This window comes from Gymnogyps californianus, chromosome 9 (assembly GCF_018139145.2).
Source record: "Gymnogyps californianus isolate 813 chromosome 9, ASM1813914v2, whole genome shotgun sequence".
NCBI classification, from domain to species: domain Eukaryota; kingdom Metazoa; phylum Chordata; class Aves; order Accipitriformes; family Cathartidae; genus Gymnogyps; species Gymnogyps californianus.
In genome coordinates, this window is record NC_059479.1 from 13,830,943 (window position 1) to 13,850,745 (window position 19,803).

At 41.5% G+C, this 19,803-nt stretch overlaps 1 protein-coding gene across 1 annotated transcript; it reads right to left on the reverse strand.

The window, feature by feature from the left end:
- Positions 1-12,201: 12,201 nt before the first annotated feature.
- On the reverse strand, positions 12,202-18,639 carry SLITRK4 (SLIT and NTRK like family member 4). The gene is made up of 2 exons (XM_050901813.1): positions 18,614-18,639; positions 12,202-15,805 (listed from the first exon to the last, which is right to left on the reverse strand). Exon 2 carries the CDS (start codon positions 15,753-15,755, stop codon positions 13,242-13,244), a length of 2,514 nt encoding a protein of 837 aa, XP_050757770.1. The 5' UTR covers positions 15,756-15,805; positions 18,614-18,639; the 3' UTR covers positions 12,202-13,241.
- Between the last annotated feature and the right edge of the window lie 1,164 nt (positions 18,640-19,803).

Here is a 19,803-nt window from a genome sequence, read left to right on the forward strand (position 1 = left end):
AACGTATTAACATCAGCCTCTGAAATCTTTCAATCCCACAGCACGGCAAATTATACTGGCTCCTCTTTAGTAAAAGGGAACAGCTTTAAGGATCCATCAACAGTTTGTGTCCCCTCTGGCTCATCAGAAATGCCATCAGAAGAGGAGCACACTTCTGTTTCAAACATCCTACAGCAGTATGGATGATACAGCAGTAAGAAGAGCCCTGCTCACTGAGTACAACCCAGCTACAGCTGTTTCTTGGTGACAAATGGGGGAAGACTGCTGTTCCTTGGCTCTGTTCCTTGTAGGTACTCCAGATGACACTAGGGATGACTAGGTGGGGTGACACTCCTTGCAGAGAGGGTGGTGCTTTTCCCTGGAAGAGGAGGGATAAGGAGGACAAGCACAATCCCCAAATCTACAGCTTCCCAGGGAACTCAGAGCCGTCTTGCGGTATGGAATCACGTAGCTCTGCCCCTCACTTGCTTTGGAGCACACTTTTCGTCAAGATTGCTGCTCTTACAGCTCTCCTGAAGGCTCACAGAAGAACATCAGGGTAAATTAGCCCATCTATTTTCATTTGGCAGGGATTCAGCAAAACACAGTTTAGCAAAGTGCTTAAACAAATGCTTAACCTTAAGCTTGCTATTAAGGACCTAAGAAAGTGCTTTACTGGATTAAGAGCAGAAACTACTGGAAGAGGAAGAGGGTGTTCATGGTCTGTTGCACAGACAGAGGCTTGAGAACTGAGAGGGAGACTGCTTTCAAGATATGCCAGGATTTGTGCATGTGGTATGGGACATAGTGTGTGAAGATGGTGGCCATGTGTGACCACAAAACAGGAGACAGACTGTGGCATGGAGCTTTCACACGCCATTTTCATGAAAAAAATAAAAGGGAAAGATTGCACAACACTGCTTTTTAACAGTGTTTCAGCTGCACCAGCTTCTGTCTTGGGCTGCTTCACCCTCTAGATATAAGAGTGGCACAAGTCCCAAGGAGGCACAGAGGCAAAGGCCTTAATTCCCAAGGGTGCAGAGACTTAACTGCACTGCCCATCAGTGGGGGGGAGCACAAGGACAAGGACACTGCATAGCTTCTACGTCTTCCTTGCACTAGTGCCTCTCTCATTATGTGAGGGCCACAACTCCTCACATAATCACTGCTCTGTCAGCCATGGGAGGTAGAAGCAAACAGCTCAACTTTTGTGTGATGATGGGAGTAGTGAAGATCCAGGTGGCAGTTTCACTACAGGTTCATAACAACTCTCCCTTTGCAACACAAATACTGCCTGCTGGTGTTTACTCCTGCCTTTTTCTAAACTAAAATGAGACAACACATTTGCACATGACTAATCTCTTCATAATGCATTTTACCTCCTGCAAAATGGATATAATTATTTTTCAAAAGACATAGAGATCTGCCAGATCTTTATATACAGGTTCTTGTAGACAACACAATCCATCACCTTTCCATTAAAGAACTATACAAAATGAAATATTTAATAAGTGATAAATTAAATATTAATGGCCAATGCATCACAGAGATCTCTAAAAGTTTACATGAGTATATAAGTTAGAGTGCTTATTTTTTAGCAGCTCAGCCTGTTCCCACCTAACTCATTAATTTGCTTGCTAAGTGCTTCACAGGCCTCTAAGCAATCCCACGGCCCCAAAGTCACCTCTAAGCAACAATTCCAGCTCTACACCTCCAAACCCAACTTGTTTCAGTTCCTCCTTCAGCATCTCTCAAATATCCCCCTACCTTACCATGAGCTTCTTGGCTTATTTGTGTCTGTCTCCATCACACACATACAGTTTTACTGTAGTTGGAGGTTGTGGTGGCACAAATAGAAATCATTAACCCCTGGTTCCATTCACATCAGAACAAAAACAGTATCCTCCTCTGCAGAGGGAAGTGCAGAGCTTTGGTATCAAGTTTTGAGCCGGCAGAGGAGGGGAGGCTGAGGAGGATGCAGAGCCCAGGCAGCTGGGAAGTGCTGTGTGCAGAGAGGAGCACCCTGCTGGGGTAATTAAAGAGCTACTACCGGATTTATTCCAAGATCAAGGCCCTAAACATATTTACTTATTTAACTCCTGTATCTCTGAAGAGCTGCACACAAAGGACTTCTGAAATGCCTGTTTGGGGGAGGGGGGCAGGAAGACCCCAAGCCCTGGCACCAAAAGTACTTGCTACTGAGTCCCAGCAGCTCCTGGGCTCTGCACCTACGATGATGCTTCAGAGCTGGGGTTTAGCAGCTCTGCTTTTGGCCAGAGCCTGAGGATGGTCCCCACACTGGTTTCCACTCTCTAGCGTCGACATGCAATGCAGCCAGATCCAGTTTCTCAAACAAGCATTTCTGTGTCTACTTCTTTGTGTCTCCGCTACAAGCCTCTCATGTAACACCTCTCCCCATGCCCCATGTGGCTGTCATCCTTCCCACTGAGGAACGCGAGTACAGACAGCCTGAGGAGGTTAACACCACTCATTAATCGATCCGTGGAGCCAGTGCCAAGCGAAGTGAAGTGCTGTTTTCCCTCCCGCCCACCACACCAGGGCTGAGGCTGCTGCTTCTGAAAAAATCCCTGCTGGGAGAAGGAATAGGCACGCCAGCTGGATCAAACAGCCTGCAGAAAGGGATGGCCAGTGGCTATGGGGTCAGGCCCTTTAACTGGAAGCAACACCTGGGCCTTTTGCAGATGTTTTTCCAAAGCCATGCAATACCTGGCTGGCTTTGCATGATCCCTGACAGAGAGAAAAGCCGAGCCCCTCTCAAACAGCCTGAACACTTCTGTTTCTGCAGCCTGCCATATAAGTACATATTCTGGGAGTTTTGAAAAAGGCAGCTGCCCCCCACAAATTTGGCTTGCTGACAGAGAGTATTAGGTCCTTTGGGACAGCTGCTTTCTCTCATGGAAATCAGTGGGGTTTTAAATCCTGCATTTTTTTCTCAACACCTGAAAAAAAGCCCCGTAGTGGCAGTCCACACAAATAGTTCCACTGACTTCTCAAGAGCAAGGCAAATCCTAAAAAGAATGTAAGGTTTCCATTTTTGATCCCCTCCAAAATAGCTTAGGTATGTATGATGGAAGTAGCTGTGAGAAGTAATTGCTGCACAGGGGCCCAATTACTCACATACTTCAAAACAAACCAAAATTCCCACTTGGTATGAGTGAAGGAAGGTCTTAAAAGGAGTGGGTTAAGAAATGGATAAAAGCATAATTTCAGACCTATATAATTGTCAGTTTAAATTTGTTTTTCTTCATTCTTACTAAAAATTATCATTAACCTAGTTGTGACTCTTACTTATCACTGGGATTTTTTGTGTGTCTTTGTTTGTTGGGTTGTTTTTTTTTTTTAACTTGAAGCTCCTGTTTCACATTAATAAAAGCCTCCAAACTCTACAGGAAACTGAATTTTGGAAGGTTTGTATAATGCAACTCATACTATAAAACCCTGCCCTGGGGTCCATTAGGTGTTCAGAGACCTGCTGCAGTGTCAATGTGCCTTAATGTGGCCTGTAAAGGTTACAGATGTGGAGAAGTTATATCCTTAACAGAAAGGATTTTGTTACCTTCCTTGGGTTTTTTTAACAAAAAAAAGCTTTCTACAAAGATCAATTATAAACTATTCCATGTAGTTTGGGTTGAGTTGGAATCTCCTTTCAGATAAGTATAAGTGACAGAAACGCTTCTCCAGCCTTAATTACAGTAGCAGCGTTGGGTTGTGCTGCATTAAACTGACCTTTGGCTTTATGTTAGCTGAGCTAAATAAATAAAAAAAATCATAAATTCCCAGCAACAAACACAAGCATATCTTATCATTCACAGTGTGAAGTTGTTACTACAGTGCCATCTTCAGTGCATTACATAAAGTGGAGTTTTCTTGTAGAGGATTTTTCATTGTTCTTTATGGCTTGGAAATGGATTAAAGGAATTTTTGCTGCACAGAAGAATGAGGAAAAAAAGGTGAAAGCCTTCTCTCTTTGTTAATGAGAAAGAGTGTTGTGATTCAGAAAATAAATAAATTATTATATCAGAAGCATATGTAATTATCAGGTAAAACAATCTGAGTCCGGCCACCACAATAGGCTTTGAGGTAAAAAATGGTCATCTCCATCTACTGCCGGTGACACTTAGCAATACTGCATGGAGATGACAATTTTGCGTGCGAACATGCATTATGGGTAGTACATTACAGAATCATTAAAAGTTGTTAATGCAAATTTGACTGTGCACTATTTACAGACAGGGAAAAAACATACATCTCCACAACTTTGACAGAGGATCTGGTCTAGTTGTACCGTGGAAGACAACACATTTGGTCAAACAAGCTCTTCCAGCCTGGTCCCAGAAGTGAAGATTGCTTCTCCTGTCGCAAAACAGACTAGCCCATATATTGAAGTAACAGACAGTCAAAGAGAAAGAGTCTTGTACTCTTGATTACAGAGCTGCTGTGCTGTTCTGCTCCTGTTACTTTGCTTCCCTGCAATGTCAAAACAAGGATGTTACTGAGCCCTGCTACAACCTTGTTCCTCGGCCCAAGCCATGGATGTTCTGAGCCACGCCACAGAAGGTGTGCTCCAGAGAGTACAGGAGCAGACACTTTAGCAAAGGTCATTGCCATGCTTCTGTTGTCTCTGGGGACATATTGTTTGTGAGGCCCATGGTAAATGCCTGCATAAGCAGGTATGAATACATGTTGTTTCTTCAACCCCATATGGCACTGAGAGACACTAGGCAAACTGACCTCATGCATGTGTAATGTCAAAGGGAATATTTGTGTGGAGAAAGGAAATAGGAACTGACTCCAATTCTACTTCTCAGTCCCACAACTTGCCAGCATAAGCAAAAACTGCCACAGGTCCCAATGTTATTGAAAAATATGAGTGATTTTATTATTATAATGCAGATACTCTCTTTGGAGGGAACGTATTTGCTTGAAAACAGGTTTATTTAATGGTTAAAGGAGAAAAGTCTACAGAAAGGAAAACCCATCTTATTCACTTTCAGTGATATTTCTCAATCTGAACAATAGAGGACTATGTACAGTACAATGGTATTCCCCTTTTGAAATAGATTGTATGCTGACAATACTCATCATTTGCATACTGCTTTCATTGTGAAAGCACATTACAAATGTAAGGGAATCCTTACCAACACACTTTAAAATATGTAATCCTTACTATCTTTGCTGTCATATGCTGAAGTGGTATAAATTACTTGACAAAGCTACACAGAGAGAATGCGTCACACTGTTGTTCTTGTTGACGATTACTTCTGCAGGTTACTAACTGTGTGTGTGACTATTGCAACAAAATTATAAAATCATGTTCATGGCATCACTCCAACAGCTAAAGTGAAACTCCGAAGTCTAGGGGAAGCTACTTAAAAGATAAAACCTCTTAGTGTTTCCATAGCTTATATTCTTGAGAAAGGATTACAGAATAGGGACCTTATTTGTTGGCAGTATCCCAATTCTCTCAAAGTACTTTCTGAATATTTCACTCAGTTAAGGCAAAAGTCATTTTCACTGAACAAAAAGAGATCTTAAATATAGGTTATTCATTATGTTGTTGTTCTTTCTTTACGTCTTAGAAAACTATGAGTATTAAAAGCAAAGTTTTTTGCTGGACATTTGGACACAATCTCCTGATCACAATTGTAAAACTACCAATTTATTGAACTAATCCCAAAAGTAAAGATCTTCATGAAGATAAAACAGTGCAACCACATGGCAATATTTAAGAAAGAAACTATAAGAACCCAAATTATTTCAAAGTGTTAACCCCATCCAAAGACATCACCTTGTACTCTTGTTGCTAACTTCATCAAATTGCAGACACACCTCAACAGGAGCTTAAAGACTGGTCCTGAATAACACTAACTGATCTAACTTCCATTAAAACAAACAGAGAGGGAACATTCAAAACCTTGCATTTAATTTCTGCCACACAAAAGGCAGCAAGACATTCAGGATGTATCTTTGCAGCTAAATTGTGCCCTGAGCTGCACATGTGAGTCCCTTGGCTCCCAGGGCATATTCTAACCCAAGAATGGAACAAGTTGAAAAGCTGCATGCTAAAAATATAAAACCAACTCCTTTCTTTCTCTCTCTCTTAGTAAAATGCTTTCTAAATACAGATATTACCCAACAACACGACAATTCTTTAAAATATCTGTATTTTTCTTTTTCAATCCTGAAAAATTTGAATTCAGCTCATTTTGCTTTTCAGAAAAAAATAAAAGTTCTTCTCCCACCCTTCTCCACAACATTATTTTTGGGTATAAGCAAACACAGACTGCACATATACCAGACTGGTGACCTGGAGTCTTATTTGCAGCGTGCAGACAAGAAGAATACCCTGCTGAGAAGGCCTCACAGAGTCTATGAAATCCTGCCAGGGAGCAAGGAAATCTGCTGTATGGTACATTGTTTCCTGTAGTTTCTTGCAGTGAAGAGCTCAAAATCTGTCAAAACACTCTGCCCTTTATGACTCTGCTCATTGAGATGTACTCATTGTGCAGCGTCTCATATTGAGATGTGAGCACTAATGTATCTCACAAAAAGAGACTGTACCAAAGAAATTGCTCAACAAACATGAGGTATGGACTAACCTCCATACCCAAACAGCATCCAATGTACACACAAATGTATTCACATCTCAGTTAAAAGCCTTGTTAAGAAATATGTATCACATCTGGTTTAACCTAAATAATTTGTCCAAGACTCTTCAGTGAATAGCGACACCAAAACCTAGCTTGGGTAAGTGGGTGCAGATGTCTGCAGGATTTAGCCCACAGTCTGACTGTCACTATTCAATTGACTGAATCACATTTACTCTACACAGTACACCTTACGATCATGAAAAGCCATGATTGTCCAGCTTCAAAAGCCCAGCATGAATCTTCCTAGAGGAAGCCTAAACCATTTCCTACTCCTCTCTGTTTTAAATCATACATCATCTGACATGACTCAGAAACCGTCCACGACAGTCTCCTACAATTTGCCTTTCTTAGCTAGTTTTTGCAAATTGACAAATCTTACTCCTTTGCCTCTTTGGAAACTGCTGTTAACTCATGTCTAGACAAACATTCAGCTGTAAGGGACTGGGCACGCTGAAGGTGAATTGAGAGCATGAAGTGGAAGGACACCTTGGAAGGTCATAGTGTACACATTTCTAGGAAATTACATGAAATCAAATCAAGAAATGAAATGCTTGCGGATGAGGGAAACTGAGGAAGATGACTACTAAACCATATAGAGATCACCTTTTGTTTTCTGGTGGTTAAACAAAGACCAAAGGGACAATGATGTAACACTTGTTTACCCATCAGAGTAGATTTACAGTATTTTAAGTCTTTGCATACACACATACAAAAAATTCAGATTTAGTACCAGCTAGGTCTCTTTTTCTTATCTGATTGTTATTTGTGCTTTTAAGAAATTATTTAGTGTTAAATGGCTACAAAAATTCCCAGCAAGAGAATGAAAAATAAATATAATACAGCATCAGTCTGTTACTAATGACTGGTAAAAATAACAGATGGCTCAAAATGTACAGTTTTCAGACAATAAATAAATTATCTCAAGTATTACTAATGAACATGAATAAAATTGACAGAAAAATAAAGATACTTGCAATAAAGTCCCTACTTAATGAGAAAGAAGAGCAAGGTAAGTTTGTTCCATAATAGGGAGAAAATAAATTGTATTGTTAAGATAGCATTTTTATTTTATGTGTTTTATATCTCAAGTCTACACATTAAACCAGCAAATATAAATAGTTTTGTATCCATAGTACATCTACAGGATGTCCACTACTCTTGAATCATTGTAGAGTTCCACTGACATTAAACGGACACAGGACTGCACCTACTCTATATTCTGCCCTATGGTTATTTGAAATTAATAACAGCTTTACCACACAAATCAATAGAGCATAAAGCAAGTTTATATTTTATTTCAAGTAAAAAATGACTTATTTTTTATTTCAATGACAGATAGTTCAGCTCCTCACCTAATACGGTAAATTTCTGCTTTTGTGTTCACTAGGGTAAGGCTGATCTGATTCCATTGAAGTCTGTTGAATTAGTCTGGATTTACATTGGTAAATTTCTGAGATTAGTTTTAATTTCTGAGTATTAACATTCCTATTTTTATTTTTCAACACAGCATCAATCAGAATACATAAGGATGAATGAATTGCAATTAGAAATAAAGACTAAATAATGGAAAAAAATATTAACAGAAAACTGCCAAGTTCCTCCAGGTTCAAGAAATCAGTGCACGCATATTATTTTCAAAACATGAATACTTATTCTTGATTCTCAAGTTTTTCTTTAGAAATAAATTCTATGGAATATGTATATAGGCCTTTTTCTATTGATGTTGTGGATTTGCTCCTAACGTTACAGTGCAACGGGCAGTGAAAAAAATCCATATCAAGTCCTGATTTTCTAGTCCATATCACATTCTGATTCTCATTCACCACCATTATATAATGCACGTTAAATCCTACACAACAGGGAATGTTTAATCTAGATGTAATTCTGTTCCTGCTCTTCTTCCCTCCCATGAAGATTTTTATTAGGTTTTGTAAAACATTTTTACTACAAAATCTAAATTTTCAAGTTACACTACCTAAAGACATCTTTTCATTTTCATTTATAAAACTAACCTAACCAATTGAAATGATATATGGATTGATATTTTTCTTTTTGCTAAGGATAAACTAACTTTTCTTTCCTCTGAAAAATTGTCTTATTCAAAATGATTAATGAGAAGGGAGTAGAATCAAAACAAATGCCCCTAGCATTACGTGATTGTTCCTCTAAGCACTTTTGTGTTGAAGATCTCAGAATCCAACTAAAAACTAAATTCTGCTTGTGTCACTAATGCAAAAAAATTTCACTGACTTTGGAGGGACTATTTGTATAACAGAGGCAAGAAGGATTTTGTTAGACAAGAGAAGATGGGAAAAACTTCCATAAAAAGTAATAGCGAATTGTCAAGGTGATTAGAAAACATTACTGTTTAACTACTTTATAGATTCTCTTTCACCCATATACAAATGATCCAAAAGAGAATATTACAGGCACTTAACAAAGTCTAGTTTCAGAAATACAATAGTAACAAACAATTTTATTAATATTTCATACAAATTTTTAAGTCAACGCTGGCTAATATTTTGACGTTGCTGAAGGCAAACAAAATTCAGAAACAATAGCTTTCTGTGTTTTACATTGGACTGGATGTTACAAGTAACTATCTTAATTATAAACTAATGTAGAATAGTAATGATCGAAGCAGGGTAAAACCAATACATTTTGTTTTCTGTACTTTATTTCAAAATAGAGTGATTATAAATACATTCTTGTTATATTTCCTTCCTAACTCTTTGGATGCATCCAAAAAAAAAATCTCACTGTGCTCATTTCATACAATATCAATGTACAAATCATGCAAAAGATATTATAGATATTATACCACCATCAAGTTCTGGATGTGTTTTGTTCATTCTGAAACATTTGTTAACATTATTCACAAGGCCATGCCTTTTATAATTTATATCGTCATTATGGCTTTTTTCAAAAAAAATAATTTAAAAAATATTTTTATACTAGATTTCTGTATTATTGTCAATCTTGAACACTAAATGCAAAACGTGAATTCTCTAATGGTCTTTTGTTCTTGCACCATGGTAGTTGCTTTCTGATAAAATTGCACAAATTTCTTCTTTTTCAAGGAAACGATTACACTTTATTGATTTTATTTAAAAATGGAAACTTCTTTATAATACAATGAAGACAACAGATTATGTTAACACCTTCACTGATTCAGTTTATGTCTATGGGTCTTAACAGCCATTTTACAAGCATGGCCACTCAAACCAATATAATGAACAGACAGATCTGTTAAGCCACATCCGAAGAGTCACCTTCCCAGATAGACTGACTATAGATTTGAATGGACATTACACTAAAACTGCTGTGCAGACACATACACTGTTTCAAAACATGGAGGAAATAAACTGACATTAAGGTTGTCATTCAAAGTAACAGTTTCACAGAAATACAGTGTTTTGCCGACTTCTGCATTCTTCACTCACACTATTATGCCTACATATTGCACCATATATGTAAAACACTTAGGAATAATTTCTACAGGAAGGTCCAGATTGTGCAACCTTTATTGATGCTGGTGAACCTACGCTCAACTGCATAATCCCAAAAGAGTCACTGGGCTCTATGTGTTATATACAATGTTTCTGAGCTGGCTTTTTTTGAAGTCAATGACAAAACTCTACCTAAGCCCCACTCTTGGACAGGTGCTTAATTATTAGCTCATGAATAATACCTCTGCACATGATTTAGGTTGAGCTTAAACACTTTACTGGATTGGGACCTCAATGAGCAGGAAAATCTGACCTAGTGTAATGGTACAGCATAATGGTTCAGTTCTTCCTCTTTTGATCAGTGAATAGGAGACCTCACCACAAAAAAACCCAAACCACAACACAAAACAAAACAAAACCCTCAATTTTTTAGCTGAGGAAGGTATGATCATTTATCATTGTTCTTTTAACTCGGGGCAACATGAGTCATAAGCACATCAGTTTTAACATCACTTAAAAGTATTAGCTTATTTGCTATTTTTAATATTTTTAACGCATGCCTCTCAAGAGAAGGGTATAGGCCATGACAGTCTCTGACAATGCACTGAAGTGTGTCAGAAGCCTTATGCTTTGGCAAATCCCAGTGAACCTGGACACATCCTCAAAGCCATGCAGCACTGTGCAGAGCAGGCACAGTGACCCATTACTCTTAGCCTACTGATGGAGCCATTATAGTCTGTGATGTCAGTGCATCTTTAACACTCCTTAAGTCACAGACTCGTGACACAAAAAGCCCAAGTGTTCTCATTCAAGCCTTGGCCACGTATTGCCTCATTGGTCAACCAAGAACGTTTTATGCTAGAAATGCATATGTACATAGTATCCATATCCTGAAAATCCCTATGACATCCTGAATGAAGTCAATTATTGTGCATGGATAGCAGCAGCTTTTTGAAAGAAACTCAGCCATTAATTTATCTGTTATAATTATCTGAAGTCATATATATACTTTGTAGTATGGAGAAAAATAATAAAACAACCCTCTTTCTAAGTTACGAGAGCATAAACAAATGTCTGAAAGTAGAAAAATGTTGTTTTGTTTTGCTTTCTCTTAAATAAAGAGAACTTTATTCTCTTAAATAAAGTAGCTTTTTTTTTTTTTTTTGTAAACTTTGTTAAAAATACACTGCAGGCTGTTTGCCAAGTATCATTCCAGACTAAAAATTTCACAGCAGTGTCATAAACACCTGACATTAGAGGTTTATAATGGAAATTGCTGACACAGCCTTCTCCACAGTATTATTATTGGGTCTTGCTGTAATATTTGCTAGTTTCAAATTCATGATAAACATTCATGTTATATCCTAGTAATCTTAATTGATTTATGTATTGATTATAAAAGGTAGGGGGCAGGGAAAGTTTCTGGAAGCAAAGGAGATAGAGGGTCTTATCCAAAGCTCATTGAAATTAATGAAAAAATTCCTTTTCAAGTCAAAGAACTTTTGTTTGTTGTCTACGCTATCTCATAGTATAGATCTGCTGTATGATGCTTTACCAATATACCTCCTTTCTCATCTCAAGGTACCATCTATCAGTGAGATACAGTGGGGATTTTCCATTCTCCTGACTACTTTTTTTTCCTAGCTATTCAGATTCAGCTTTCACAGAGGCAAGTTTTTACTCTCTAGATATGAGCTACACAATACTCTGAACTGAGACCACTACATTCATTTTACACTGTGGTTTTAAATAGATAAGATTTGCCACTTGTTCACTGTTCTGATCATTTTTTTTCTGACAGTAGCCAGACAGATAATAAGAACAGAAAACTTATGCATATACAATTAAAGTATTACCCTTACCATGAATTCCTGTAAATACTTGTAGTGAAAACTATTTAGATTAAGCTGTAGAACCCTGAAAAGCAAGACAACTGATGGCAAATAATTGCCTGAGACACAACACTAAAAAACTAATGAATCTATTTTAAAATGCACCATTGGTAACAAATCTGAAATAAGATAATACGCTAACTTCACAAGAATAGTACAGAACAATTTTATTATTATTGTATCTGATCACTTAATTCTGGATAAATCTAAACATTACATCCCCGGTTGCTGTTTGGTATATTGTTCTGGTTTTATTTATACTGAATGATTAATGCATTGTGACCAGGAAAACAAGTCAGGCATATTAAATACATATTAAGGAGTACATATCTTCCTATTTAGTATACAAAGTATTTCATAAATATGAATATTACAAAAATAATTTCTGCTACGCTCACACAGTAAGCACTTTGACAATTTTGGACAACCTGTTGGGGTTGCAAGTGTTTCACGTAACTGAGAAGGAACTCTAGTTTTAATTGGAGATGAGTCTTACAACAGATTCTGCATAAACATCAAATATTTTCTTCAGATGCCACAAATACTGCAGAAGTCAGGTTGAACTATTTTCTTTTTTTTTTTTTTTTAATTTTATGTATAGACATGTATGCTTCAAGTGGTCAAATTTATTTCATAGGTATGTAATGCATGGTATATTTTAAACAAATATTTGCACAATTTAACATCGTAATTCCAGTGGTTTCAAGATGCAGGCCATAAATGTAACCAATTTACACATACTATCGAATGTTCTCTCTTTGCATGCTTGTTACTTTCCAGATAATCTTTAAAGAGTGCCATTTCAACACCACAAATCAAAGGATTACTCCAGTTCCACCAACTTAAATCCACGTGCAGGATGAAGGACCCAGCTGAGGTACAAATACCAGTACCAGGTTTCTTGTGTTTGTCTAACAAATCACAAGGAGACGATGGTTTTGCATTTAAGGTACAAAACATATATGCCTCTTGAGGTTAAATTCAGTGTAACATGTATAAAGCATCCCTTTGGCAATAGAGTTTGCAGTATCCCTACAGGATTCCACAGGGCATGAGCTTTATGTAGTAAAAGCTATTAAGGAAATTCTCCTCTACATGACAAATCATATGCAGCTACAGTTAATCAGACACCCTTGGATATACCTGCCTCTATGCCTATCAATACAACATAGTATTTGGAAGTTAAAAGTCAACAAAAGGCACTTTCATCATTAAATAAATGTCCTCTGTAGGCAATAAGATTGTATGACCTATATTTTATTCAAAGCTGTTTGTTCTTCAAGGACTTGTAGGTAGTCAGGTGAACCTTGAAGTTTAGCTTTTAGTTCAAAATATTCACTTTTTCTTTGTTCTACTACAATTTTACTATGATTACCACCTATTAGAGATTTCTTGGTTTTTTTGTCTTGTAGTTTCTCTGGATAACGTATTTCAAAGCCACTGACCCCTATGCTGTTGTACTCTTTTTTACTTTCAAGAAAATTTTGAATAAATACATTGGAATCCCTCCCAGGGAATAACTCATCCAGTTCATCGATTGTACTAAGTCTTTTTCTGGTATCCACATGCAATAAATCTTTCTCCTTGTCATTGATATTTCTCAGAATGACTTTTTGCCCTGGTGGGTCAGCAAACGTGAAGCCCGTTTCAGACTCTTTTAAGCCACAGGTATGACTTTTGCTCATCTGCTCAATGGTTTGAGGAATGAAGGCCTCTGCACCTAGTCCATCTTTTTTGTTTGACTTGTGATCGTGCTTTCGCAGCTGCAGTTGCATAGAACTGCATTCTTGACTTCCAATCCCTTCATGCTTTACAGTTGTTTTTTTGTTGCGCCGAAGCACAAAAACCAGAAGACAAAAAGCAACAAACACTGTTAAAATAAGCACAACTAATATGCTTAAGATTAGGATGGACAACGGAACTGGGCCACCAGGAGGACTCCGAACTGGTCCCGGTGGTGTTGTAAAAGTAACAGCAGGCATAGGACTAGTGAACAGAGTAGATGGCTTGTTTAAAAGTTTAGGACAGAGGATCTCATTTTTCAGAGACTTAAGTTCAATGTTAGCAAACTGTACAGGTGTTTCACATTTCAATTCCTTCACCACAATACCTTCATTTAGCTTTTCAAGCCACAGTTTTAAAGCAACTAAATCACAAGTGCAGTCCCATGGATTACCTTCCAAATCAATTTGTGTAAGAGATTTTAGCTGATCAAGAACGCCACTTACAGGTAAATACATGAAATGATTGTTCCTCAGGTTCAGTCTAGCAAGTGGTGCACCAGCAAAAATGTACGCTGGCAAGCTTCGTAGAAGATTGTTGTTCAGGTAGAGCAACTGCAAATTTGGCATTAAGTCAAAGGTGCCTGCTAGGATTTCTTTGATAACATTGTATTCCAAGTACAGATATTGCAAGTTGTGGAGGCCAGCAAACATTTCTGGGCTCAGACGCTCTATCTGATTGCCGTTGAGATACAATCTCCGTAAATTTGTAAGGTTGCGGAAAACTTCTCCTTTGATCACTGAAATCCGATTGCTACCTAAATGTAGCAAATCCAGCCCCTCAAACTCAGTGAAATCTGTAGTGTCCACATCCTTAATATAATTGCCATTTACATGCAGTTTCTTGGCATTTAAAGGTTTTGGTACGAGTTCGGCCATTGACTCTATATTTCTTTCTTGGCAATTTACACTTAATCCCAAGTCTGAAGGATGCGTTTTGCAAACACAGGGGACCGGACAAGGAGTTAAAGGAGGTACCCTGGTCTGGTAAGATACAATTTGACTGAGATTGCGATTAGATAGTGCTTTGCCAGCTACTATCCCCGAGATCTTTGAAGGATTTGTAGTCTTTGGTGGCTTTGTGACTAATCTGTGCACTGATGTTTGAGTGGTGTGGCCGTTCGGTGTGCTGTAACCAGGCTCCAGCTGCGAGGGAGGCAGAACGCGCACGTCAAAGTCACTCCCTGTCCCCATGGAGCACAGCTCTTGCTTGTTGGTTTCTTTCAGCAGCCTTCCATACAAGTCACTGGGTGTTTCACAGATAGCTTCCCCAATGTAGATGTTATAGGGCATGTTCTCCAGCCACGCTTTCAAAGGCAACAAATCACAAGTACAATTCCAGGGGTTGTCTTCCAGCTGCAATTCAACAATTCGCCCAATATGTTCCAGAACTCCAATATATGGAAGCTTCTGTATTCGATTCCCTCGTATATCCAGATGGGTTAAAGAAGCAAATCGAAAAATATTATCGGGAAGGAATGAAATCAGGTTGTCATTAAGGATCAGGACTTTCAGCTTGTGAAGCTTATTGAAGGCTCCCCGTTCAATAAACTTGATTAAATTGTAGTCAGCTTGGAGATACTCCAAGTTCTCTATGCCAAGGAAAGTGTCAGCTCGGAGAATCTTTAATTCATTGTTGTTCAAGTGCAACTGTTTTAATGCACTAAGACCCATAAAGGCCCCTCCCTCAATGTTCTGTAACTTATTATTACCCAGTTGCAAGGACACTGCATGTGTAAAATTAAGAAAGGAATTTGGATATAGAATAATTAGCAGGTTGTTTTGAAAGTTGAGGTGGTAAAAATTAGACCAGGGTGGTTTGAGCTGATTTGGTCTGTAGACTGCAACCTTCTCACAGTTGACATAGAGTACATTCTCAACTGACACACAGGAGCAAACATTGCAAATTTCCACAGATATATCAGCATCTGCAGTTGTAGAAGAAACTGGAGATGACAGAACCAGAAAGAGCCACAGAAACATCTTCTTGTGATCAGCAAGCAACCTTAGGCTCCTGAACAAAGATAAAGAATCTAAAGAAGAAAGAAGGAAAGAAAAAAGAAAATGTTTTTCAGTTGTCATTGTTCGAAAACATCATTTGGGTTAAAAATTGTATACCACTGAGCTACTGTACCTGTCGAGGATTATAGATAAACTACAAGCACTGAATTTAAAATAACATGAAAGATTTTAACAACCAAACAAATACACGGGAGCTAGAATGATTTCAAATACGGAATGTAAATTTTTGTACACAAACACAAATAACTCTGAGGTCTGTCAAATATATTTCTATCTCTTGTACATGCCAAACATGCATAACTAACAAAGTAAAATAACCAAAGGAGATTCCAATTTTATGCATATTTGCTCTCCTCAATCCTGCACTGCTCGTATGTTGCCGTGCATTTCAGGGATATTAAACACAAATGCTGATGTTATGCATGCCCAAACATCTGGGTTGGGATAGCACAATATAGAAAGGATGAAGATGCAGACACAAAAAGCAATGTCAATACTCTATGTATCTATAGCATCAACACATACAGATTATCACTGTAATAGTGAGATTCACTCAAGGGATACATAGGCATGCACACACATTGTTTCTGTCACTTATTTTACCTACTTTAAATAAATAGGTGGTAAACTGATTGCAGAAATACAATGAACTATCCACAAAACAAGAAGATCATCTCTCGGTGACCAATGGAAGCACACAGATACAGAAGAAGCATGCACAGGCATACAGCCCCATCCCCAGGAATAACAACAATACCCTGACTTGCAGGGCAAAACAAAGTCACAATTCACCAGCCTGCCACTACTGAAACCTGAAAAGAACTTTTTTGGGGGGTAAAACATTATATGATTTGCTCTTATCCCTGCACTGATACAGAGGTGGCTTTCAAGAACTCTTCACGTATAGTCAGGCCAGCTGAGCTGCCATTTTTTACACAGAAGAACTGGAGCCACAGCATTTCCTCTGAGTTAGAAGGTAGCTTTTTTTTGTTTTTAAAAACGAATTAGTCAATAGTAAATACATTGTTCCCCCCATCTTCCCCATTCCCCCTATTTCCCAACTTGTCCCTTTCATTTCCTGCTGTGGGAAGCCACCGAGTTGGCAGGAGGGAGCCAGGATGGAAGTGGAGAAAGCAGGAGCCAGCTGGAGGGAGGAGAATCGGGCTGGAGGGAGCCGCAAGGAGGGGAGGATGCGCCGGGGGGACCTGGAAGGGAGGGCAGAGGAGGGATGAGGGAGGAAGGAAGGGAGACAGGAGGACAAGAGGGAGAGGGAAAGCTGAGAGGAGGCAAGGAAGGAAGAGAGGAAGGGATGGCTGAAGGGGTCAAGGAGGCCGCGGAGAGGCACCACGGGGAGAAGAGGGAGCGGAGCAGCTGATCCCCGCAGCCCGATGCCCCCGCGCCCCCACCGCTCCATCTCCCTCCCCCTCCCAGGCGCCGTCCCCCCGTATCCCTGCCTCGCCCACGCTCGAGTCCCCTCTTCTTCCTCAGCCTCGGGGCCCCGACCGGTGCCGAGCGGGCACACTGCGGGCGCTGCGCGGGGCTGGCGGCGGGTCGGCGAGCCCGGCCAGGAGTGCAGGCACTACCGCAATTTTTTGCCGCAGCCGTCTCGGCTGGTGCCGGCTCCCCTCTGTCGTGGGCGCCCCGTCGCCCTCTGCCTCCCGGCGGGGGAAGGCAGGAGGGACACGGACGCACACACACCGCACGCACATGCCGGCTAGGAACGGGCACAGCGCGGTGCTGCAGCCCAGCATCCCTTCCACCCTCCCTTTGCAACAAGGCACAACCGTGGTCCCCGCCGCCAAATACTCCCCCCCTCCCCCGCCTCCTTCGGCACCTTTGCGAAGTCCAGCCCGCAGCACATTCACACATCCCCTTCCCCAGCCCCACTGCGCACATCCTGCCCCCCCGTCCCTCCCACACCTCCACCGGCTTATCCGGGCCGCCAGACCCTAGTCCCTCTGCTCGCCCGCTCCCCTAGAAAGGATGGGAGCGGGCAGCGCTGCGCCGGGTGCCGCTGGCCCGGGGCTCCGGGAGGCGGACGGCTGGCGGGGAGAGGCGAGCGCGATGGCAGAGAGGATCCGGCAGGAAACCACTGTCGCCTCGTCTCCCCCCCCCCCCCCCCCCTTCCAAATAACAGCAGTAATTATTCTAGCAATGAAAACAAAACCTTCGGAATAATTAAAAGATATTAAAACGCCAACGTAAACGCAGCCCCGCCATGCCCCCCCTCCCCGCCCGCACTCACACGCCCGGCGGGGCGGCCGGCCGCCCCCGGCGATGCTCCCGGCGGCGCTCCGCGGCGAGCCCGGCACCTTCCCTACCTCGGCGGCCGGGGTCGCCGCGGCCCCGCTCCGCTGCTCTCCACCGCTCTCCCCACAAGGTCTCCCCTCCGGCAGCTCCGCGCACGCACCGAGCGGCGGGGGCAGCCGGGCGCCCGCCCGGGCGAGCACCCCTGGCTGCGCTGAGCGGAACAAGGCGAAGCCTGGCGCTGCGGTAGCCCGGCGGGCTCCGCCGCATGCAGCAATCGCCTCGTTGAGCCCTGCCCCGACACCGCGGTCCCCCGCACACATGCGGGGAGAGGATCCCTCTGCACACGGGCACCCGCTCCCATCGCACTGCTCTCGCCCACCTCTTGCACGCAGAGAGAGCCCCCTCCCCTTCGCCACACACACACTCGCACACACATATGCACGCACACACCGAGCGCTCGGGCGCCGCTTTGGAGGGGAAGGAGACGCCGCTCCGGGGGAGCAATCCCAGCGCATCGCAACCGCGAAAGCCTCTCCCGCACGCCTGGAGGCGCGCCGCGCCGCCGTTACCTTTCCCAGGGAGATGCCGGGCTGCGCCCCCACGGAGCTCAAGCGGGTGCGGCGGGGCGGGAGGCGCCCCCCGGGGCGGCGAGAGCGGCGGGGCCCCGGTGCCGCGCCGGCCGCCGCGGGGCTGCCATGGGCGGCTCGCAGCAGCTACAAGTGCAGCCCGGGGCACAGCCGGGACGGGGCCATCCCGCCCCCGCTCGCCCGCCCAGCGCCTGGGTGCGCGCCGCTTAGCACCGCGGCTGGGAAAAGCGGAGCCGGGGAAGGAAAGAGAAGAAAAGAAAGGACTCCCCCCCCACCCCCCCCATCTTTTCTGACGATCTCCTTCCCCCCCCTCCCCCCCCCGCGCTTGAAACAAAAGTAGAGGTGGAAACTGAGTGGGCAGGATGGTAACATTTGCTGCATTTAATGTGAATTGCAATTATGGAACAAAATCGCTGTGAGGAGACATACCCGACCCGCTCTTAAGACAACATAGCTATTTGTGTATCTCATTCTTTGTGATTAGGTGAAATTCCTCCTCTGCTTAGGTAACAGCTGCAGTCTGATGAAAAAAATCCTCTAATGTTATGCACTTGTGCAAAACAGATTCTGCTAATTAAGAACTCCTATTTACTCTACCTTTCATAATACACTTTAAAATGGTAATGAATACCCCCAAACAAGGTGACATCTCTTTCCAAGGCAGAAGAGTCGGTTAACCAAATGAAATCTTGCAAGGGGAGTTCAACTGCTTGTCCTTTGCTGTGAATGCTAACATACTTCAGTTAGAAAACTGTTTATGTGTTGCACACATACCAGTTGTGAGTGCTAGTTCTGGGCAGTAAATATCAGGGAATGGAAAACAGCAACTGCTTTCTTCATTTACAGAAATGAAATAAATAGCTTGCTCCAAAGGCTGACTGCATCTAATTGAAATAATTGCAGAATGTTATTTTGCATTATGCGGATAGACTGATACCTGAAAACAAATGCAGCTGAGACATCAATAATTTGCATATCACAACAGAACTGAAAGTGATCTGTGATTAATATTCAACCAATTAAAAACTGAAGTCTTTAAAATGTAAACTCTCTTAATTATTGAACCATTAACAAAGTACTGTTCACATAAAAGGGAATGCATGTATATAAAGGGCCCAGTTTAGAAGGATTTGCATATGGTTTAAACTGAATTTTTCAAACTCTATTTACAT

Excerpts from the sequence above, each read along its gene's own strand:
- SLITRK4 (XM_050901813.1), bottom strand. The coding sequence starts at position 15,755 with ATGTTTCTGTGGCTCTTTCTGGTTCTGTCATCTCCAGTTTCTTCTACA.